The sequence below is a fragment of the Agelaius tricolor genome, unplaced genomic scaffold (assembly GCF_023055355.1).
Source record: "Agelaius tricolor isolate 1412-34295 unplaced genomic scaffold, bAgeTri1.0.p SCAF_7, whole genome shotgun sequence".
NCBI classification, from domain to species: Eukaryota; Metazoa; Chordata; class Aves; order Passeriformes; family Icteridae; genus Agelaius; species Agelaius tricolor.
The window spans coordinates 27474984-27499749 of NW_027269267.1; the positions used below are offsets into that span (position 1 = coordinate 27474984).

Consider the following 24766-nt stretch of genomic DNA (forward strand, 5'->3'; position numbering starts at 1 on the left):
TGCTCATACTCTCAGATTTGTTCCTGGAAATATAGTTCTTGAAAAGGCTGGTTTTGGAATGATCAGGGTTGTGTGAAAGAAGCAACAATACCATGTCATTTTTTAAAGGAAAACCCTTGCTTCTAGCTTAATGAGACATAAGGAGGAAAGAAAAAAAAAAAACAAAAACATGTATTTGCTGAAGTCCTTTATAAATTTGATAAGAAAAGTGTTCTAGTGGGCAATAAGAAGAAGACCTACACCATCACCTCACATCATCAATGCTATCTGCAGAAAGCAGGAAGTTGGATAAATCCTTGGAGGTCTTGGAAGCTCTTGGAATTGCAGCACAAGGAGCCTATGGGAAAGCCAAAGTAATTTTTCAAGTAATGCAATGCTTTGCCTACGCTGAACAAGCAAGGAGTCTTTGTTGCAGTGATTTACAACTTCGTGTAGAATAAGAAATCTTGTGCAATCAGGGAAAATTAAGTTTTATGTGCTGCAACTGAAGATTACCTGTGGGGAATTGCATACAAATAAATGCACTGTACTCTCTATCTCTGATAAAGTGGAAATGAAGAATGAAAGCAAATGCCAAGAAAATGTTTTGGTTCAATTGCTTATAAAAGGAACCAAGGTATACACAATTCAAGCAGATATTGGCACTAAAGGGTTGTGATAAACAGCCTTTGCCCTGTGTGTACTATATTTAGACACCTTTTTTCTACACAGTGTTCTGGCTTCTGCTTCCAAATACAAGACAGAAAAGGACTGCTGCATGTGGTACATGGCATTTGCAACAGTGTGACATCCCATGGGGCTGTATAGTGAGATTCTGTGTGCATGGAGCTCCTGCTACAGCTGGCTATAAAGCAAGGTTGCTGGTTGTGGTGGAGGGCTCCTGCACCAGCTCCAGGGTCACACTGTATGTTTCTCTGGAAGCAGCCAATGGATGTCAGCCATCTGTCACAAAACTGCTGCGTCTTTGGAGAGATGCATCCGGCCTTTGGGTTTGCTATTTGCCAGTTGGGGTGAAAGTATGAGTCAGGACAGATTGTGCTGCTGTTTCACCAAGCTATGGGATGATTCCCTAGAGGGAGAGTTCTGAGATGCTTCTCTGAAATGGGGGATTAATTATGTGTTTGAAAAGGGCAGCTGCACCAGGATACATGAATGGTTTCTGTGACAGGGAGACTGGTGTTCTTAGCTATGCACACAGATAAAAAAAAGGAATTGTGCTGAGGGAGACATGACTTGACAGCCTGAGTTTGTGTCTCCTGTGGTTATTACAGTGCAAACTCTGCTTTGAATTGCCTGCACATTTAAAGCACCTTCTTCCTGCATAGATGTGCTGATGCCTGGTACAGCAGAATGGCTCTTTTTCCTCAGTGGGAGCATTTGCATCCTTTTTTGTTCTATGCAGTGACCAGTTATTTTAAAATGATTTTTACATAGCCCTGTCTCACCTTGGGGACCTCTATATTTCTGTCATACTGCTAAAAGGCAGACAATGAACTGGGATGGCATCATGGGGCAGGGGCCATTGCACATGGCATATTGCACCCTGCACAACAGGCACATCTCATTTTTTTTGGAAGCCTGACCAGTAATTGAAAGCTAGTCTTAAGACATGAAAATAAGTTTTCTGTGCTATATGATGATGCAATTGGGTTCACAACCCTCCCCCCTCAACTTGTGGAAGAAATATCTGACAAAGGTGAACTGTAATAAATTCCCTAAACTCTGCAAATTCGTGACTGAAAATGGCAGCACTCAACCTCACACTCATGGCATGACTCACTGCCCCTCACCTAAAAGAACCATTTATAGACCTCTTTGGAGAATCTGAGGTGTTCAAATATGATTAGGGGCAAGGTTGAGTTCAGAGTGAGAGGTCTCTTCATTGACTTCCAACAACTGCAGTCAAAAGGAGATTGAACTCTCTGGCTAACAAACTAGAAATGTTACTTGTTCAACTTTTTGGGTTTAATTTCTGGTTTAGGGTAAAGGATGCATACCCAGTGCAGTGGAATCATGCAGTGAAGCAGCCAGTGCCTTTGCCTCTTGTACACCCATCTGGAGCTGGATCAATGTTCTGGTTTCTGTCCAAGCCTGCTCTGCCACAGGTGTCACTGCTAGATAAGAGGTGTGCCATTTCTTCAGCCCCAGTGAGCTTGGAGCAGATCATTTAGGATGCTCAGGCACATGTGTCACATTACTGCAATAAAGTACGATGATTGCCAGCATTAGTCACTTTTATGACATCCATATGCAAATGCTGTTTATGCTAGTATGCTACAAGTGGAAGGAATTTGGAAAACCACTGCTCTAGGCCATGCTGTTTGAGCTCTGAGATGGCAAAAGGAATGGGCTAGCAAAAAGTCTGCACAGTAGGAAATCTTTCTGAAACTGCAGAACACTGGGGTTTTTTTCCTGTTTGTGGGATTACTCAAGCTCAAATATTTTCCTAACGCATTCCTTTCTGAAAACAGTCTGCCCTGCATTGCACTTACATTCCGTAGGCAGAGAGACAAGTTGTCTCAAGGAAACTGAAATTTTGAAAACTGTGACCACGTTGTGTGATGCAGTCACACAGAAACATTTATTCATACTTATTTTTGCCATTAAATGCTGAAAAGCTTCTACCACGCATCAGAACTCCATTGTGAGAAGCATTATGCAAACAAAGAGCAACATGACAGCTCTTGGCCCAAAGGAAGTACAATTTAGGATGGGGACAAGAGACAATGTATAGTTATAGACAAAATATACAATGCAACAGTCTTATCAGCAAGATGGACAGAGGATTTTGCACAACATACATCTTCTCTAGCCATCACAGCCAAGAGCAATTTTAGAGAAGGATCTGGAGGAGCAATTCTGATGCAGATGTTTGAAGCATTCATCACAGCAGTGAAGAACAGAGCACTATGGAAGAAAATTGGGATTAAAAAATGGACAAAGTGATTGTCATAGCTGGCATTCAGTAATAAATAAAAGACAATAGGCAGAGAGTAATGACTAAGCAAAGGGTTGCAAGTAAGGGTGAGCTTTATGGGCTCTAGAGAACAGAAAAAGACTCCAGAGAGAAAGGAAGGAGTACCAACAGATGTCATTAGACACAGCATCAGATTGTCAAGAATGAGGCAAGTCTGCATTTGCTAAGGATGCAAAAAGGCTGTAGCCATAATCAGGGTATGACCTGATGAGAGTCTGGTCTTTGTAAATGCTCAGCAATCAGGTTGGACAAAGACTGGTAGAACTGCCAGCTACATGAATGAATGAAACCACTCAGGAGGATGTGATTCCCACTGGCAATGTCATTATTACTTGCCATGAAAGTACAATGCTCCCTCTTTAACCAGTGGCCAAAGAGAAAGTAACACAGTTAACTGTGTACTGAGTACTGCACTGAAAACTCAGGTATGTGCTTAGTGAGAGCTCCTCTGTGCAAAGGCAGACCTGTGTGTCACTGGAATGCTGTGGAGCTGCCTTTACCTCGACCTTAAACTCATCCCTCAGGAGTGCTTTTGTGCCTTCAAGAATCCCCATAGGACAAAACCTTGTGCTTGAGACAGAGCAGTAACCCCTAAGCAGTAACTGGCCAGGATTAAACCATGACAGCCCCCCAGGTGCTTTAGGGCAGAGAATCTCAGTGTCAGTACCAAGAGCTCTCAGATCTCATTTGGCCTGGGAGATTTCCAGGAATTCAGTATTAATAATCTCTATAGCTCTTCTTCCACTCCCATAGTTCATATATTGAGGGATAGTAAAATCTTGCATCCACCAAACCAATATATCCACACACATCTCTTTCCTGAGCAATGCACCTATGGAAGTGAAAGGCTTTGGTTGGGAACAGGCAAATCTAAGCACTAGACTGGAGCAAGGAGGGAAGATGCTGAGGAAATTATTTCTCAAAGGTTAGAGTCATTGTCCTTCCTCCTGGGCTAGGAAAAGGATACAAGAGGAAGTCATTACTATAAATTCCTTACTATGTTGAGGCTGAAGCAGACCAGAGAAAGGGATCAAGGAGATGACCATCAGGGAGTGTTCCCCCTCCTTCAGCATGGTTGCTTTCTTCTTGAAAAACAGAACTGCCTCTTCCCTCAGAGCCATCCCTTTAGCCATGGGATAAGAGAAGAATACCTCCAGCATGAGTCTATCACTATCTGAATGCTCTGGCACCTCTCTTGCTCTGTCCCAAGGTTTCCAGAAAAATTCTGTTACAGAAAAATTCTATTATAGAAAGGTCTCTCATGAAATTTCCTGTCAATTTGATTCAATTGTGTCTAAACAAATCGGAAGACTTCAAAGTCAGATTTAGAGCAGGACACTCCCTCCAGCCTCACTTAAGCAAAAACTAATATTATTAACCTGGTTTATGGAGTATCTAGTATGTTTTGTCATACAATTATAACTTAATAAAATAATTAGATTAGTCAAGGGACAACCAGGAGGTGGAAGAAGTTGCTTGCACAAAGTCTCACGTTCCTCACCTCACCATTTTTGCCTGATGGCTTACAGCACAGTGCAATGGCAGCACTCACTGCAGGGTAACTGTGGGTGGGAGATGCTGCCTCATAGACATGTTTTCCTGCACTGTGAGGTACCACACAGCCTCCTTTCCCATCTTCCCTCTTTCTGCCCTGCATCGGCAAGGATGTTCATGTGACTGTGCAGTAAAAGTAACAGATATGACTGGAAACTAAAACAGCTCCAACTTAAATGAATAGCTTTCAACAGAGTGACTTCCCTGATTCATCTCAGCATGCAGATATGTCTGGTAGTCCTGGAACATGGAGGGCAGAAGGAAAGAATTGTCACACATGAGTTAAAAGCAGGACAATCCATTTGGCAGCAGCCCTTGCTTTTGTCAGATTAAAATAATGCCATATTACACACAAAAACGATGCAGCAGGAGATAAAATAAACAATGGCTGGTCTACTTTGTAAAGGAATAAAGTAAGCAAAACCAATGCAATTTCTTCTACAGGATAGACTAAACACCAAGGGATCAGCCTTCAAGAGTCCTGTGTGTTCTAGAGAAAATCTGGAAAAGATAGAGATTCCCAAATTAATTCCAACTATCTTCCTCTGTTTCTGATTTTCCCCTGTTTAATTTGCAGATTCTTCCTCTAGTCTTTTGAATTTGGCTTTTTCAATGTTCAGCTCTAACACCTAACAAAATGCCAGAGGATTTCAGACTTCAACATCTGGTTTTGGCACAGCTAATGACATTTTTAGGCAAAAACCCAACTTCATCTGTTATTTTTATTATTTGAAGCATGCATTCAGCATACACACACACTCACTGATCTTTTTGTGCCTAGAATAAAAGCAGTTTGACCATTCCAGCGTGTGTGACAATAAGAAGTAAAGAAAGAGGTAAAACCGATTCATCGCTACATTCTATCAGGAAACTGTTATTCTTCAAACTACTCTTCTTAAAAGTTCAACAGGTCAAGCTCAGACACATTTGTGACTATTTACCATAGTAGAATAAGCATAAAAACACGGAATGTTTTGGGTCAGAAAGGACCTTAAGCATGATCTAGTTCCAGCCCCCCTGTCACAGGAGAGGTGTTCCAGCCCTCTGATTGACTTTGTGGCCCTTCTCTGGACTTGTTCTGACAGGTTCACATCTTCCTTATGTTGGGGTCCCCAGAGCTGGATGCAGCACTGCAGGTAGGGTCTCATGAGAGCAGAGTAGAGGGGAAGAATCATCATCCTTGCCCCACTGGCCACGCTGCTTTGGATGCAGCCCAGGATGTGTCTGGATTTCTGGGCTACGATTGTGCACTGCCGAGCCTTGTTGAGCTTCTCATCCACCAGCACCTCCAAGACTTTCTTTTAAGGGCTGCTCTCAGTCCATTCCTCCTGCAATCTGTACCTGTGCTTGGGATTGCCCTGTCCCAGGTGCAGGACCTTGGCACTTGGCCTTGTTGAACTTTGTGAGGTTTGCACGGTCCCACCTCTCAGGCCTGCCTAGGCCCCTCTGGATGCCCTCCCTTCCCTCCAGCATGTTGACCACACCTCAGAGCTTGGTGGCACCAGCAAACTTACAGAGGGTGAGCTTGATCTCACTCTCCATGTCACTAAAGAACATTTTAAACAGCATTGGTCCCAATACTGACCCCTAAGGAATGCCACTCATCACTGCTCTCCACTTGGACATCAAAGTGTTGGCTGTCACTCTTTGAATGTAACCACCCAGACCATTCCTTATCCCTGAGTGGTCCATCTGTCAAATCCATGTCTCTCCATCATACTTATGCAACATGCTATCTTCTGAAAACAAAGATCAGAGGGAGCTCTAACAGGCACTCTTTGGTAATTCCTTTTTGGTGTCACTCTCATCATCTGTCCCTCCTGTCCCTCTGATGGAGAGCATCTTACCCGCCACTGGCACAACAAAGGATAACATGTGCTTCCACCTCTGCCAGGTCCTTTCACAATCTGGGATTTTAATATAGGACACACTTTTTTTGATCACTCCCAGCATCAGGGCTGTGGCAGACACATGGAAACATTTTGCTCTGGATGCCCAAGCCCCATGAGCAAAGGGGCAGAGAAGGCAGCCAGTTTGCCTGGGGCATCTCCCAAAACCCTCCTACTGACCCTCCATGTCTATATTTGGATTTAAGATCCCCACTCAGAGTTTCAAGGCATTAGGAAAGCTCCCCAAGAAGGGAGCTAATTCCCCAAGAAGGCAGGTAATTAAGATGTGCAACATGCACTAACAAGAACACTAGGAAAAAAGATGAAGAATGCTGGTGTGAGAAATACTGAAATCCTCTAGGATTTTATGTTTAATTAACTTCTAGACAGTGTATCTGTTGACATATAGCTTCTTAATATACATTCATGCATTAGCTCTAGGTAAGTGGGACTGAAATATACTTTCTTTTCAAAAGGAAAAAGATCCCAGGAAGTCATCAGTGCTGAAACAATCTTTAGAAGCTGTCAAAGGTGATCAATGGCTAGAAAAGACAAAAGATCTCTTCAGTACCTTCTCTAGAGAGCATAGACTACTGATGATAGGCTCCAGACCCCTCTCAGAGCCCTGTGGGACAGTGGGTATGCTCACTTGGGAATGCTAATTGCTAGTGCTTGGAAACCTGCACCATTGCTGGGGTCTGTCACTGCAGTGGTTGTGTGCTGTGAAGCTTCTGAGCATCACTGCCAAGTCCAACACATTTGTTGCACGGGCAACAGTTATCTCTAAGAGATGTGCTATCTATTTACTTTGTCCTTCAGAGATCATCACTAGTGATTGTTTTGTAATACAAGCAACCCTTCAACCATAACAGAAGAACAAAAACTTTGAGGCAAAACCCAAAACTCAGAGTAGAAATAACAGAAATGAGACAGAAAGGCACCCAGGACCAGAAAACATATATTAAAGCACAAGCCTGGTTCAGGTGATCTGGAGGTGAAGGGAAGGGCTGATGTGCTGAGAGCACAGGGAAGTGGCAGCAGATGCAAAACACAGTAGGCCAGTTTATACCCAGTTTATATCCAGTTTATATCCAGTCCATTTGCACCAGGCAGGATACAAACAGGATTTTGCAGGGGAAGTGCCAGAAGCCCTTCATTGGATTGTGGCTATAGACAAAAGTCTTGTTATCAGATTAGCTTAGATACCTAAGGAACCTAATACTTGGCATCTAGGAAGCAGCAGCACTTCAAAAATGCCCTGTACAGATATAGAATTGATCTATATGACTCTGAAAGACTCAGGAAATGGGCTTATTTGCAAAGGTTGTGTGCTTGAGTTGGTTGTGCTGGAAACCTGTTTTTTGCTATAAATTGCTCCAGAGAGTTATTTTTACAAAACACAGTCTAGGAAATTCAGATGTTACTCATAATTAGGAGGGGTGGGTGGGAAAGATATTTTTGGATATGAGAGCTGACAAATTTCTGGTTTAACACACCCTGAAACAATAAGAAGTGATAACAACTTGGATCTGGTTTTGATGAATAGAAATATTGGTCTTAACACATAAATCCAAATAATTTTGAGCTCATTCAAATTAAAGTAGGCAAGAGTAAAATCAAGAGAAGACCTGTAACTAAAACTGTCAGTTCTCAAAAGGCAAATTTTCACAACCTACAGCTGTGTCTAAATTTACATGCTGGCTCTCACCATGGCTCACACAGATCTCATAATTGTCTGGGCTGGAGGATGACTCAAATGTGACAGTACTCCTACCTATTTCTGTATGCAGGCTTCCCCTCGGTGGCACCCACCTGAGATGAACTTCAGTGCAAATGTGGTGTTCCCTGACAAAGAAACCAGAAAGCTGCCCTGCTTTGACTTGTCCAGACACAGCCTGAGGGGACTGAGTGACACAAACAGGTGTACAGAGCTGAGGTGCTCAGCTAGTCCAGGGGACACCTGACATTTAAGTCAAAAGGTGACAGTGGAACTCAGTTTTGTATCCTGAAGAGGGAGGAAAGTGTTAGAGAATCTGTATGAATGATCACTTTATGAAGGGTGCTAGAAAGCAAGAGAACTTAAAGGAAACCAGTCGAATTTAAAGAAGACAAATTTTCTGCCCAATGTCACACTAATTTACATTTTACATAAGAAATTAAATCAAAGAGCACAAAGTTCTTTATTTATAGAGGCAAAAGGGAACATAAGAAATCAAGCTGTTATGCAGAAAAATGCGCCACAGATTAAAAATAATGTGTATATATATAATAGATATATAATAGAAGAATACATATTTATATATTGTAATATGTTGTAGATTTGATCTTTTTCTCACCTCTGACAGCTAATACTCTTAGTTTTCCTGACTAACATAATCTTTATTTGAACTTCCACAGACTACTTTACTTTGTATGCATGTAAGAGTACTTTAAATCAATGAGTTTTATTCATGGATTGATGTGAAAATAGAGGTCCCTCTTCCAGTCTACAACAGAAATTCTTCATGTTTTATTTTGAATGTGAAGCATGAGAACTGTATTTTGTACTCCATTCACACAGAAATCTGATACCAAGAACTATCTTGGTAATCTTAATCTTGGTATCTTAATATTCTATACAGGATAAAAACAAGTGGCACCAACTTTTTAGAAGCTATGAAGGTGCAGGAATGAAATTCTTAAAACAATATATGCACAAACCTTGAAAATGCATATCAATAAAGCTTTTCAACAGAAATTGGCTGAACATCTCTTAGCGCTTACATTATTGTCAGCTCTACAAGGTTCTTATTCCATTTTTATCTGACATACAAAAGGAGAGAGAACAGAAAAAAATCAATTGTGATGTTAATGGGTATAATTCTTAACTCATTAGTGTTACACCTACTTACAACTGGGATGAATTTGCTCCTCTGAGATTTAGTAAGTCAGCTTTTCTAAAATCATCTACATTAGTTTCCATCTACCTACCTTTCAAAAGATTCCATTTTTATTCACATTAAATGATACTTGCAAGGCTAAAATGAACCATTTTGACAGTACTTAAAAACAGAGATTGCACATTCTTTTTGAAAAGGGCACCAAACAAACGTTAGTATTTAATGAACATCTAATGCTCCAGGTTTTTTGGAAGGCTTTCATAAAAGATACTCAGAAAGATTCAGAGTGTGCTGCCACCAAGACCACACAAAAATAAATGATGGGTCAGACATTAAGGTTGAATTAATTATGAGAGTCCCATAGGGACCCATCTGTCCTTCAGCTGAAAGGAGAAACCAAACAGACCGAGCAGAGAAAAAAGATAAAGAAGAAGTGGACAGGGCAACAATCATTTGTTGAAAATGGTCAAAATAGCTATTAGAGCTAGAAATACACATGCAGACACACCTGAGTTTTCAACAATATAATGTGACTGTGCTAACTGCCACTGGGGACACCAGCATAGTGGGAAATGGCTGTTGGGAATCTGCCTATAGAGAAGAAAAGGACAAAATCTGCCATCCAGACTGAAAGGGTGAACCATCTGCATTCATTTGCAGCTAACTGAAGGCTACTCTCAGCAAAGTACACGGTTACACAGCTGAGGACCTTCTTCTGCTGGGAACGGGGGCCTCTGTGACACTGCTGAACAGCCTCAGCTGGGATCCTGGTAAATGTGCTCGGGTTCACCTCTATGGTTAAGATGTTTTAGGTTGACTTTTAGATCCCGCAGTACAGCACAAAACTTGAATGGATAGTCTGCTTTGCAAAGATAATTTTGGAATGAAAAATCATTGTTTTCTTTAAGAAATGCATTTGCTTTTGGATTTTGTTTTATTTTCACTTCTGCTTGAACTCTTTTTAAACCCTGACTTGCAAGAATTATTTTCCCTGGGGAGTCTTCTGGACCTATGCTGCAGGGCATCGAACCCATCGGCTCTGCCCATTCTCCTCCTCCCTCTTTCTCCCAGACCTCCTTTCTACTTTTTTCTTTCCTTTTTGACTGTGAAGAACAGGAGAAGATCCTCATTACCCTGCTTCGCTGCTCTGTAAAAAGAACTTTAAAGCTCCTAATATTACTTAATCACAGCTTTCAGTGCTCCCGCTGCCATAAAACATTGTAACAATGGGTTGGCACTTCATCAATTGTAATTTGCTGATATTACAGTCACAGTAGTGCCCAACATAATTGCCATGCTCTACCACTGATTCATAAAGCTTCTTGATCTTGGTCAATGCTTTTCTTTGCTCTGGGGTTTGCAGGCAGAAATTTTGCTCTAATAGCTCAGATTTTTGAATTTCCCAGTTCCTGCCCATCCGAGCAGGATGCCTCCCTCCAAATACTTGGCACACCATTGCCCTCAAATTTCACTCCCAGTTACTTAAATCTATTAGGACACACTTTATTCTTCATTATTCTCGATTTTGCACATAGCAGCAGAACACAACTTTCAAACAGAGATAATAAAAGCAGTTATTAAGAATGAAGGAGCTAGCTTGAAGACAGTAAAATAAAAGAAATTTTGTCAGGGCTTTGAATCCCTTAGAGGTCCAAAACTCCTCAGAGCAAGAATATGACGTCAAACCATACAGATTATTAACAAGATGTTTATTTCTGGACAGAAGGCACATTGAGGATCAACTTCATTATATTGTGAGGTTTTTTTCTGTAGACAAATGAAAATGTAAGTTATCAGGCAAACACTTCTACTGAAGATGAAGGACAGCAACAAAGTAAGAAGAAACAATAGCTCCAACTCTCCCTGACAGAACATATTGTTTGTGACTCATGCTGTAAAAGTAATCATTGTGAGCGGTGAATATTTGTTCCTTAACCACTTGTAGCTGCTCTGAGGTTGGGACAGAGATGATACTACAGAGGCAGGAAAAAGCCTCTCTGAAGACATGTAAGCACCCTTGTTAAACACTTGTAAGGAATAAAGAATAAGATCCAAGCCATATTACACTCATATGGCTGTACAGACAACCAAACATGATGCTGAGATAGAGACTTTCTAAAACACTGCAGGGGAAAGGTGTATTTTGACATCTGCTGGTTTTTTGTGCCTCTTTCTGCCACCAGGATCTGGCTCTAAAAGCTTCCTTTACAGAAGTGGTGATCCTGGTGAGGTATTTGCTAAGCATCCCTCCTCACCACCCTTTGCAAAAACTTTGTAAGCCCCTGCAAAAGCCTTTTGGGCAAGCACCTGTGTGAAGGGTAAAGCAGCACATTGCCAGGACAGAGTGTTGCCACAAGGGGCCAAAACAAGGATTATATGCACTGTTTGTAGCCCTGGCATGCTAAACCCTCAGGTCCTCAGTGGCTGGCTTGTTTTCCAAAGCTCTGGCTTGCACAGCAAGGGTAAGAGCTCTTGTCTGGCCATGGGAGCAACTGGGGACAGCAGAGCCTGCCAAGCTGGAATTCACTCTGTGCAGAGTGCAGGGCTTAGGATGCCATGTGAAATCCCACACACTTCAGCCAATCAACTGACACAAATGGAAGGCTACTGTGAGAATTAAACTTTGCTTATTCTACACATTTTGCCAAGATTTTGAAAACCACTTAATGGACTTAGACTTGAGGAGTGTTTTTAGATTCAAGTACTACTTGTTTAATGGATTTACTTTATAAATATCAGCACTGAGATTTAAAAAACTTCTTTGGGACTTGACCTGCTGATTCCTTTTAACTTTTACTGCAAAGTAACATCTGAAGCTGGCAACAGCAACATAATTGTATAACTTGAATACTTGCATAAGCTCATCTCATATTCAAAACAAGGCCTTCATCTACTATGTGGATGAAATAGGTGTCCAGTATTGTAGTGTGGAGGATCACTTCCCTTTGGTTTTACAAATCACTGCACAAATATTATGGCCATGGCACCCAAGCATCTCATTTGAATAGGCCTTTCAAATCTCCAGATTTCAAATTTATACAGATAAAATACTTGTGTGTGTATGCACATGAATATACACATAAGTGTATACAATTGAACTTTACCTACTCTGTGTGTGTATCTGGTATGAAAGTATATGCATGCAGACCTTCCTCTGTGTGTTCTTGGCCCCTGGTGCTGGCCACCTGGCTGTTTGCATCTCTTTAGAATCTGCAAGCATCACTGTTCTGACCCTGCACAGCACTACCTCCTGCTCCTCCACGGCCACCCAGGATGTGCTAGTGCTTGGAGAGCTTCAGCAAGTCTTTAGCAAGACTTCCCTGCAGGCTGTTCTTCTGAGGTTATGAGCCTTCACCCTTCAAGAGCAGTAATTATGGAGAACAGATACCTAGGAGTGGGAGAAGGATCAGGATGCTGCACAGTGCGTAGGCAGTGCCAGCCTACAGATGAAACTAGAGCTGGGGAAAGGTGCTGAGGTGCAGTGGTGCCTGGCTGTGCAGAGGTCCCCAGTTCACTCCTTCTGCAGCAAAACTCAGGACAGTAGTATTGCACTTTCCAGGGACAAGAAGGGGAAAAGGATGAAATCTGGAAGAAACCCAACTTTCTCATTTAATCACAACAAACTGAACATGTCTCACACATTCAGAATAGAAGAAAACTAGTCATTAACTTGTGTGAGGCAGCTGGTTTCCCAATAACAGCTCCTACACATTCTGGTGTTAATATTATTGTTCTTGTCAACTGTGGGAATGCAATGTATATTAATGATGGTTTATTCCAAATTGGTCATTGTTGGAGTTAATAATTAGGTAGCCAGGCACTAATTATCTCTATTTTGTCTCCAATCACTAACTAAGAAAACTGGAGAAGTAATTTAAGAGGCAGGCACCAGAGCCACACACAGTAAAGCAGACTCTGCTGTGGGCACAAGAGATTCTTCACTGCAAAGAGGCACCAGACAACGTCTGGAAGCAGAGTTAGGGAGAACTGCTCTAATACTGGGTGCAGAGTGGCAGCACCTCACAAAAATGCACATGCATGTGGTGCCCATCTGCTCTTTGCACCCCTGGTTCACCCATGAGGGAGGAAACTCCTTGAAGACACTGCCTGGCACCTGGACAACAGAGCTGCACCAGCAGGGTCCCCACTGCTGGCTGGAGCCCTGGACCCAAGCAACATCTGCCTGGAAGGGCACCACCAGCAGGAGGGGCAGCAGTGGGAAGAGGTGGAACCACAGGTGTGCACAGAGGAAGTGAAGTCTCAGCATTTAGTCTGAAATAAGAATCCTGTGGAAATTACAACAGGAAAGAGTTCAGGATAAAGATGGGTCAGGCACACATGGAATGAGAGCCCTTGGGCACATGGGTGGAGATGCCTGAGCCCCTGCTGAGGCAGAGAACACCCTCAGCAGGTGTCCCCTGCTGAGACACAGACCCCTGGGAAGGCCTGTGCATTTAGATCACAGCTCTCCACCAGCCCAAAACTCACATCTGTCCTCAGATGTGTGAAGGTATCCCAACTACAATCCTCCTCCCCTCCTATTTCCCCTATGCACTTTGGAGATTACACCAAAGGGGAAGCCTTTAGAAGGAGTTCATGTAACATATTGTGCTGACCACTTTAAATTGAATTGGGTATACAACCATAGTGCCTTAGCAGACAGCACCCAAAACAATTCCCTTTTCAGTAATTCTGTTTTAGTTTCTCCTTCTCATATAAGAATATTTGAGGTTATCCTGCCCTGGTAGGCACAAAACCCTCACAAGATTTCAAGACCAGCATCCACTACCGTGTGTTATAAACTTACCTCAACATAGAGGATAGGGAAAATGCCAATCTTGTCACCCAACATTCCTTCTGCCCAGTTGTCATCCACCCTCCTGATGACTGTCAAAATTTCATCCTAAAATCAGAGATACACAAAACACATCATCAAATATTTTCTAGAAAGATGCCAATTTTTGGTTACCCAAATGATAGCTTAGAGAGTGAGTACACAGAGGAGGTCACAAGCCAGGTAAAAGTGTTTCCCGAATCCTGGGCTAGCAGCATCCCTGTCCCAGCATCTTTTTCCAGGCATCCCACTCAAAGTGCACTGAAGCACCCTGCAGACCAGTGCAGCTCATGCTGGCTGTCAGCAGCTCCAAGGGTCAGAGCACAGCAGGTGGGAACAGGTAACTCCTGGCTTCACTGGGGGAGAGAAGAATGTCTGACCCAAGAGGTCACCAACAAATCAGAGGTGAAAACTCCTCAGCATGAAGTTGCCCCTGTGCATCCAAGGGTCTGTTGTGATGCTTGTCTGCTCTGGAACACAATTCAAAGGGAAGCACCAGTACAGCACAGGTACTCCTGGAAACATTTCCAACAAGGAATAGTACAAGGTGCTCAGCAACAAGCCTACACAGCTAGCACACTGAATGTCAGTTATTCTTTAAAAAATATTATAAGGTAAAACTGCAAAGCAAATAAAAAACCAAAGATAACATGTCAAAAAACCAAATTGCATTCACCTGTTGGATCAGCTTCAGTTTAGATACAAGTTCATTTCCTAAAACCAATGGTATTTTGATATTATGTTTAATCTAGGGGACCTTATAAGAATTTCAGGAGATGATGAACTTCTTTGTGATTATAAAACAAGAGGTAAAGCAAAGTACAAACCAGATTCATATTGCTCAAATTTTCACTTGGTATAGTTCACACCCAGAAAGTACAAGTAATTAGGAAAGCTCAAGTTACTAGAACAAAACTCTGACTTTTTCCAGTTTGAACTACTCAGATTGCCAATGGATTTCTGCTACCATCCCTTTCTTCTGGGGTCATCATACTAAACCCAGGCTTAAACCAGCACTGCTTTCTACAACAGCTGTAGAAGGCAACCCTCTCAATGGGGCTCTGCCTGGATGCTCAGATCTCCTAAGAAAAAAGGAAGGAGTGGGCTGAGAAAAGCTGGGAAGTCAGCTTTGTTCCCTCATGGCATCCAATCTTCCTCTGCTCCTGTGCAGGAATTTACCAAAAAGAAGAAAATCTCTTCCTCCAGAAAGCTGAGACAGAGTTCCCTGCCGATCTCACTCTCACTTTATTTCCACTACCCTCACTTTATTTCCACTCTGTGAAAATAAGAGCTATGTATGGTATACCACGCTCCATGTAACAAGATCCTGATGTCAAATGGCCAGGCAAGGGCAGCTGGTTTTTTTGCAGATACTTCTCACCTAGAAAAAACTCCCACAAATTCCTGATCCAGGATGTTCAGACCATGGATTTGCTTTGATAGAAAAATGACCAGAACAGAGATGTGATGTGTTGTACTTTGTAGTTTTTGAACATGTGCATTTTGAATACATGCACTCTGAAATAGTTTAAATGTTTCCTTTGCATTATTCATCTGAATGATCCATTAGGGGAAAGCTCATAGAAACGGCTACAAACCAAGTCCTTCAGCTATTTATTACAGCTGGAAGGATGCAAAAAGAATTTGTGCATTTAATTTCCTGAAGAAACAGCTAGCATTCCCTTCCAAAGCCCTGTCTGCACAGACCATTTTTGATCTGTTTAAAGAACTGACATTAATACATCTCTGCAAAGCTTCCAAACACTCTTACAAAAGACCGATTAGCATAAATTTAGAATCTAGGTAAAGGTGTAAACGAGAAAAAGAAACGACTGCATCACTTCACGGACCTGCTATGAGTCTTCCTACTTTTTATATCTGCTCAGCTATTTCCCTAAAAGAGCTTTTTAAAAACACAAAATGTGATGTAGTCTACACTACATGCACATATGTAATCTTATTTGTGTATAAGTGCATACACATGGGTATGAATAGAATCATAGATTGTTCAGGTTACAAAGGACCTCTAAGATCATTGAGTCCAACCATTAACCCAGCACTGCATATAAATATTTGCATATATTTGCAACTATTTACACATGTAAGAAATTAAGAAAAAAAAATTTGAACTGTAAAACCCCAGAAGCTTTTGACCAGATTTTGCTAGAAGCACTGTGCAATCCCATCTCTGGAGCAGGCTGTACAGACACCTGGCAGGAAAGGTTTATCCTGTGTTGGCTTTGCTCAAGGATGGGGTGGGGAATGGCTGACCTTTGAAGATCCCTTTCAACTTTACCTTCCCTGGATGTATTAAATCTGGAAGCATTTCCATACACTGAACTTCGTTTGGCTCAGCCAAGTCTGGCTACTGAATATGGTCCTATATGAGAAATGCATCCTGAGATATGCTGACATTCAAAATTAGTATTTTTGTGGGAGAGCAAAGTGCAAATTCTTGAGAATTCCATCACATAATTAGTTTTAAGAAGGGTGTTGAAAATCTTCAGAATTACAGCAAATCCCAAAATATCTTTTGAAATTTTTTTATTACTAGAAAGTTTCTTTGAATTTGCAGCCAACGACATCATTCTATACAGTGAACTGCTGAAAGCTTCAGCATGAACTGTTTTAGAACCTTATATTAGTTGGAGAGCTGTGCTACTTATAAATTCCTAGAAAGGTTCCCAAAAGGATCATGAATAGCAAAACGCCACAGATCTCTTGGTATACCACTTCACTATTTCACATTGACTAAATTGATTTCCAGGCAGCATAAAGGAATCCAAGCCTCAAATCTCATTTCAAAAGCCAATGGTATCCACTGTAGTTTGGACAAAGATATGCCGCGCTCCTTTTTTGCCTGTTGCTAGACCCTTTAATTATTTGCTCTCCCCTTCTTGCTTGAGTTTCTCTCTATTCATCAGGGCTGGATCAGCCTTGTGACAGGCATGTGGGACCTGCAGTTCCAGTTTATAATCATTATCAGAAAAGAAGTCAAAGATAAATCACTTAAAAAGCTATCTGATTGACAGAGAAATGAATCCTTTTGCTGAGAAAACAGCACAAAATTGTGTCCAATAACAGTCATGATTCACAGCCTGATTTTTATTCTAGTCATTAATGGCCATTAACGAAGCAATACAGAGCAGCTGTGCCTGCTATTCTGCAGAGATAACTACCCCATCTAGAGCACTGGGGAGATCGCAGCGATGGCACCACGTGCTGCTTGGTGAGTCCAGAGACAGCGCTTGCCAGCTGGCACCAGAATCCTGTCACCAGCTATTGCTGGGATGGTCCCTCTGTGAACAGCAAATGCTGCTGGAACTGAGTGCTAAGGGGCTGCTCCACAGCCAGGAACAAGTATTGGATGTGATGGTTCTAAGATTGGCATGGCTCTTGTTAGACACCACTGTGGGCTGGGATCAAAAGTGTTGGAAAATGAAGGAAACAGTTGATGTTATTAACGATGATGAGCAATGAAGCATGGTGAACAGTTGATGCTACCTTGACAGCTTTGAGCCTCATCAACCAGCATCACTCAGCCTTCTGATGGCCATGTGAAGATGCATGCAAAGGGTGGTCGAACACCAAAACAAATGTGTGGGCTGAAACTGGACTCAGGGTAAGACTGGAACAGACAACCATGCAACTAATTCAGATTTGCACTGCTACACTTGAGAGCAGAATCCTCTTGCACATGGTTTGTACCAGCATTCACAGCCCAGAGAAGGATAGATTATTTTTTAAAACAGAGACAGCAGGATCCCAAGTCCATACTGTGGTACCATGTTAGGAGAGATTAGAAAGCTGAGCCAGTAAGTATATCCCAAAAGCATGCAATTGGGCTCTGTAGGCCACAGCGTGATCCCAACCATACTAGAGAACATCAGGAGTACAACTTCTGAAACTACTGTCATTAAACTGGTGCACAGTTGACCCAAGGCTGGAACCAGTTGTTACTGGTTGGTACTGTTGATAAAAAGTAACTGCCTGGTTTGGCTAATCACTGCCCAACACTGAGAGAAAACAAATTAGGTAGGAAATCTGGGTAAGTTCTATCATCTTACAGACAGCACAGAGGAGAGAACAGAGGTGAGACCCTATGCCTGTATGTATGGCTTCTCTGGGAAGAGGACTTGAGGGAGCAGTCCAAATGGTGTAAAAGAATGTGGGAGCTTTGTTTTTTGCACTGGATATTCAACACAGATTTTTCTCTGCCCCTCTTGATTTTATTCTTACATATAAATATTATTACATTTACATCTTTGGCCTTTTATTTGGAGAGTGTTGTATGCACAGGGGATGAAAATAGGTAAATGGCAGAAGCACCCTGCAGCACTCCTCATGAAGATCTGTGTAAAGTAGACTTCATTTCCTTGCAATACACATCTGGAACAATGAAACATTTTCATTTTGAAAAATATAACAAAACAAATTAGTAACAGGAAACACCAAATATCCTCCCTTTGTTTTCTTTTACTATACCAGTAGATATTCTGAGTGCATAGTAAGAAGGGGGATGGGAAAAAGCAAAGCCCAGTGAAAGAACAACAAAACAAAATTATACAGAATATCCCCATGTTTGAGTTTCCTTCTTGTAGCTTCTCTTTAGAGGAAAATTCTTCTTTATTTTATGTTTATAGGTAAAATCTAATCACAAGTGTCTGGTAGCCTGAAATGAGTTGCAGTACACAAATAGGTTGTGTTAGTTTGTGTAAGTGTTATGCCAATGTAACCCCTCTGCTAGAGGAACGAACAAATAGTGTAAATGAAACTGAGACCTGGTCCAGCATCTTCAGATGCAAACTGAGACATTCAAGTGATGCATATTGCCCATAGTGACAAATCACATCTACAGCACTGCAGTGCTCAGGACTCTGTGCAGAGGAACTGACTGTATCAGCAGATGATCTTTAATCTGGGCTAAACAGGAACCTTCATCAGCACAGGTGACAGCTAAAATTAGCATTGAGAAAACTGATGAAAACATGACGGTGAAGTCCCAAGATGAAAAATAGATTATTCACTGTCAGGGAGAACAATAGGCAGGACATAAAAACTGTTACAAGGTGACAGTGTGTGTAGTGGAAGGAGCTAAAGAAGAAAATAGCAGTAGAAGAGAAACTAAACCCCCTTGGAGAAAACACAGTCATCAGGGATAAAAGGATGCCGACAGTAACATGAGGGGTGAAAACAAGGGAAATTGAGAGATTGAGAGTAGAGCTATACAGCAGGAAGAAATGCTCCATGTGAGAATGACATTGGACAGCCAAGAAAATGAGGACTATCACTATAGAAAGGCAGTTATTGTAAAGGAGGTTTTCTAATATATGGCACCAAATATATCAAATACAAAAGTGTCTAGGAAAGGACCTGCTGTAACAAAAAAGACCACAACTGCCTGGCATACCTATTAAATTTCTTAAGACTGAGCAAGCAAGGAATACTTTAAGCAGAGAAGGAGGACTGCATCTCAGAGAAGTCACCAGTGTACCTCTGGGCAGGCAGCGAGAAAAACAACGCACCAGAAAATATATATTTACTGATAAGGTCTCAGAGGTAACTTCTGGCCAACTTTCTGTTAGTGCAGGGCTGTAACTTCTCACTAAGCAGCCCACTTTCTCGCAGAGATTCATGGCTCCAGGGAGGCTGGCTGGTCGCAGGGTTTGCAGTGTTTGCAATCAAACACTTCACTTGCTATGGAATAAAAGTGCTTACAAATCCTTTGTTAAATAAATATGAGAAAATACAGTCTAGGAAATTGCATTCTGCTGAGAAACACTGCATGAGTGAAAAAGATGTTACATTCGGTGAGAAAATTACACGCTGCAAATAATTCATTCAGCTATAATAAGTAGCTTCAAAAGAGGAGGTCAGTAAAATCCTGGTGAAGGATATTTTTATTGTCTATTTCATATTCATTTTCAGCATAACTGTTATTACTTTATGTGATACTATAACAGCCGCAGACAGCTGAAATAAAACAGAAAATGACAATGAACAGGTTCTCCATGGCATTCACTGCCATAAATTAACAATAGGGGATAGGCTTTATTTTACTGTGGGTTTCTTGATACCCATGAAACCCATCTAAGGTCAACACAAATTGCTAGGGAGGGGAGTGGGAGGCAAAAAGCAGGTGGGGAGGTGGGGGTGAAAGGGAAAACGTGACATTTTAAATCCAAAGGAAATTACGGTATCTCAGTTTTCTCTCATTCTAACAGGAATTTATTAAACATTTTGGTTTTAAAAAAACACCAAAGACCGTTTTTTAAATGTCTGCTTTTTACTGTCTTTATGTTCTTAAAATAGGAAATACTATTATGATGATAGTGTATTTCAACTGCTAATTGGTATATGGTATGATGCAATACACATTTTGAAGCTGAATGCAATCTTAAAACACTGGAACATCTGATTCAATAAGGAACATTCAAAGACACATTTCCATTAGGGTTTTTTTTCTGAAATTTGAGTAATTCTTGGGGAACATTTCAATGCAGATGAAATGCATGCTTTTTAGAGGGAAAAAATGTTCTCAGGAAGCGTGTAGTCAGTTCTACTTGTTGAGCGTCACTAGCTTTACACCAGCCTTGCTATTCATGGCACAATCTCAGAGAGTGCAGGGTAGGCCAGGGAGGCCAGGCCAGGAAGACCAGGAAGGTGTCCCACCAGTCCCAGCACCCCTGTGCTCCTGGCTCAGCTGCCAGCACCGCACGTGCCCCATCACTCCCTACCTAAGCAGACTGCTGAACATTTTTAAAAAACCCATTCCCCTACCTTGGTGAAGGTCAGGCAATCCTTGTCTTGATCTTTATCCTTTATTTCAAAGTCATAAAGTGCTTTGCCCTGCGGTGGAGCTTGTGGGAGGGGCTTGATGCACTGGATGTAGCTGGCGGGGAAGAAGCCATGGTTGCCATTGAGCTCCCCGTGGTACCAGTTCTCGTCCACCTTGCGCCGCAGGATGATGATGTCCCCCTTGTTAAACTTGAGGTCACCAGGCTCCTTTCCCTCATATGTGTACAGGGCTTTGCCATAGGGAAGCTGAGAAACACTCTGGGGAAACAAAACAAACAGCTTTAAGCCCTCTCCAGCCAGCACCAATATAATTCCTAGAGCCATTGTTTAGCTAGAAGCAAACTGAGCAGCCATGGTCATTTACCAAATGACCCCAATGACTGCAGCAGACTGCCCCATAATGCTAGATCTCAGGAAAACTAGGGTGCAGGTGATGATAAGCCTGAGAAGGTAGGTATGTTACATCAGAGCAGGCACTGTCCATCTCATGTAGCTCAGCTGAAACCTGCAATACGTCTTACACCACCAAGCAGCGTCACTTAATTTGCAAAATATCCTGTGTAAGCAGGACTATATGTTTAAACAACTAAACTTGGACGTGTGAAAAGGCAAAATATTAGACATTTTGACCTTCAGGGTTGCTTTGGTTTCTGAAGCTCAGAAGAGAGACAAAACAATACATGCTTGATGATTCACAGGGTTATAAAAGCTGGCAAATTGGTAATTTTTCATTGCGTTTGTTTGAGCATTTCCAAACATTTTTGAGTTTGAAGCCTTTTGTTTAGCTTTTGATTCTGTTACTAAATACTCTTATTTCTTTCAAAATCCCCAAGTCTCATGCTACTCACTGAGGGCTACTGTAAACAGTTATAATATTCTTTGTTGCTTATGAATTAATGTCCTTGTGGAAAAGTGGAATAGGCAGAATGCCCCAAATCTTTCTTTTAGAACTAAAAAGAGCTCTGAAGCTTGCACTGTCATTAAAAAAATTAAACAAACTTACTAAAAAATCATGGCCCATGAGAAAAAAAAAGCCTAAGAAGTTCATTGTTTGGTATGATAAAAGAGTGAAACCTATTTGATGGAAGCCACTCTACTCAAGTGGGAAGAATTCTTCCCAGAGTTCATTTTGTCTCAGTGAAAGGCAGATTATCTCAGCCAGGCTGGGACTGCATGGACAATGTTTTGGTGGAAGTACTGGTTTATGCAGCCCCTGTCCTCCCCATCTACTTGCTCCTCTTCTTGCTGAGTCCCACAGAGCAGGGGGTAACTGTGTTGGACACAGCTTCCTGCTGCTTTGGTCCTATCACAGTTCTTTAACCCATGCTGGAGTGCAAAAGGTGTATTGCTGTATTATCCTATACCATTTTTCATTTTATTCAGTTTGAACTAAGAGTCAGCTTGCAAATATATAGCAGCACACAACACAAGGGATGTTAGAGGGGTCCTTAAAATCACCCTTCTGTAAGAAGGTTTGGATTTTTTTTTCAGAGTTGTATTTGCAAAAATGACAGAGTTTTCTTTGCATACACATGCCTTTGAGTAGTCTGCTCCCTGCTGTGCATCATGCTTGTCAATGGGGTGTTCTATAGGGACAATGAAAAGGTAAAGCTATATTTAATAAAACACCCTGGTATTCCCCCAGGTGTTTCTAATGCCTGTATTTCTGGATGACATTCCTGTGCCTAAAATAACACTCAGATGCTTCCCCCAGAGGATAGGTGGAGTGGCCTGACAGAAACACTGCACTTCCAGAAAATGAGAAGCTGGGATGACTTTTCATGGTATTTGTTAAAGCCACAAGCAGAGTTCAATTCCAAAGGGTGCATTAAATGGACCTGCTCTGGTGGAGTGGGTTTTATGCTCTTCCACCTGCATCTTTCGGCAGGAGGAGCAGAAGCAGAGCCCTGCCTGCACTGCCTGCTGGTGCCTCCGCCGCTCCTGGGCGCCAGATGGTCACTGCGGCAGGCACACACCATCACACTGATCAAAGAGCAACTTTCTTCAATGCACCTTCACACACAGGCGTTACCTTACTCATTCTTATTAGGAAAGGCTTTAGTAGCTGTGCAGGTCTTGGAATGCTGTGTGACAGATCTTTTTGCCTACAGCCCACACTGAAGGAGACAGGCAAAGAGGCACAGCTCTTCAGAGTGTGATCCATGATGTCTGGAGGGGGATTTAATTTCTTTCAGATGTGTCCCCAGTTCTAACTTTTCTCATTAGCAATTTGCAGTTCCTCTGCAAGTCCTCTGTATTCTTCTGGCTTTTGCTGTATCTGAATGGAGCTACCCACTTAAAGACCAGCTATTCTGGAAGCTCCTTCAAACATAACTAAAAAAGCATACAATCAACAGCCAGCTAACAGTCTCTGCCAAATCAGTGGCAGCATCCTACTGGTATTTTTCTCTCTGCCAGGGTGGTTATTTCCCTTGAAAGCAAAGCCTTGTCCCCTACACAGCATTTTAAAGATTAAGCATACAATACCATCAAACTCCTTAGGTAAGGCATAGATTGCATTACTCATTTGAAACTAGAAAAAAACCCCCACACTAAGCTGAAAGACTACAGAGCCTTGTAGTAATTTAGAAATAAAAGAACCATTACTCTAATTCATGCTGGGAGAAGACAATTTATCAAAGGAAGAGTAAGACTTCTGCCAGGTGCATACTGCTGATCCAGAAACATGCTCTGTATCACTCACTCTAGACAGGACCTTCCTATTCCCAAGATCTTTGTAGCAATTCAAGGTCAGATCACTTTCTTTACTTTTTAGCCAATTTCTCTTCCCAAGCCTTATTTTACTGTGTAAAAAGGCAACACAGTAGCCCCAAGACCTACAGAAAACAAAGTAGATTTTATTTCATTGCACACTTCATCAATGAAATTCTTATGCAATACATGCTGGGCTTTTATTGATAATTAATTTATCTGGCTAGAAGATGATTCAGGTCCTGTTTTTAACTTCACCTGATGCAAATGAAGACTTTTAAGAGAAACAAATCAACTGCCAGATGTAAATTTGAAATCTGGCTTTGTTTTATTTGGAGACCCTAATGTGGGAATTTGCAGTTTAGGTGCTTGTGTTCCTCTTCTCTTTCATGGGCTTGTCTGTGGGCCATCTAGGAGCTGTTCTACACAGAGAAGATCTGGGCAACTGACAGTGGGAGGGACTTCCAAAAACAAACTGCTCCAATTATTCAGAATTTCTAAGCATATTTTTGGAAGTTTCCCTTTATTATTCCTAGTTTTGGTTAATTCATAAGTGAGAAGCAGATCAGATTCAGAAAACTCCTCTGAACTACATCTGAAAGGAGGGAGCATTAACCATCTTTTAGAAATAGAATAAAAACAATCTCTGCTGCTGTTTGCTAGTTGTAATGTGGTTCTTAGAAATCTTCCTCTGATCTTGATCATCTTCCTCACTGATAATTTTTTGTGCAGACAATTCTGGCCTATCCACTCCCCTCTTCTTCACTTGACTTTCCCAACTCAAAGGAAAAGAGGTTGGCCAGGACTGATGTCCAACTGATGTTCAAACTCCCCAAGCCCTGCTGGTGAGCATGGCCTTCCCATTTTATTTTCAAAACCTCAGCTCTTGCCCTGTCCTATTTCCACTCAGGTCTTTGTTCCATGCAGCAGCATTTCAGTCAGAAATCATCACCTTCAGAATGTCCACGTGGTCTTTCCTACAAAACCTTCTAATCTAAACCAGGATATAAAGAATCATCCCAGAGATCAGACTTAAGCAAAGCAGAGACAGGCAAGGTTCAGGGGAGGCAAAGCACATAGAGGTGTTTTTCCAGCAACTGCAGGAGGCTCACACCTTCCTCTT

General features: G+C 41.8%; 1 protein-coding gene across 1 annotated transcript in view; it reads right to left on the bottom strand.

The window, feature by feature from the left end:
* SH3RF3 (SH3 domain containing ring finger 3) overlaps positions 1 to 24766 on the bottom strand; it is a 246912-nt gene that overhangs the window by 71716 nt on the left and 150430 nt on the right. Inside the window, exons 2-3 of the mRNA XM_071430728.1 lie at positions 20914 to 21189; positions 14107 to 14202 (exon numbers count right to left, since the gene is read on the bottom strand). Of these exons, the coding sequence (XP_071286829.1) occupies positions 14107 to 14202; positions 20914 to 21189 (372 nt within the window). The remainder of the gene's footprint in view (positions 1 to 14106; positions 14203 to 20913; positions 21190 to 24766) is intronic.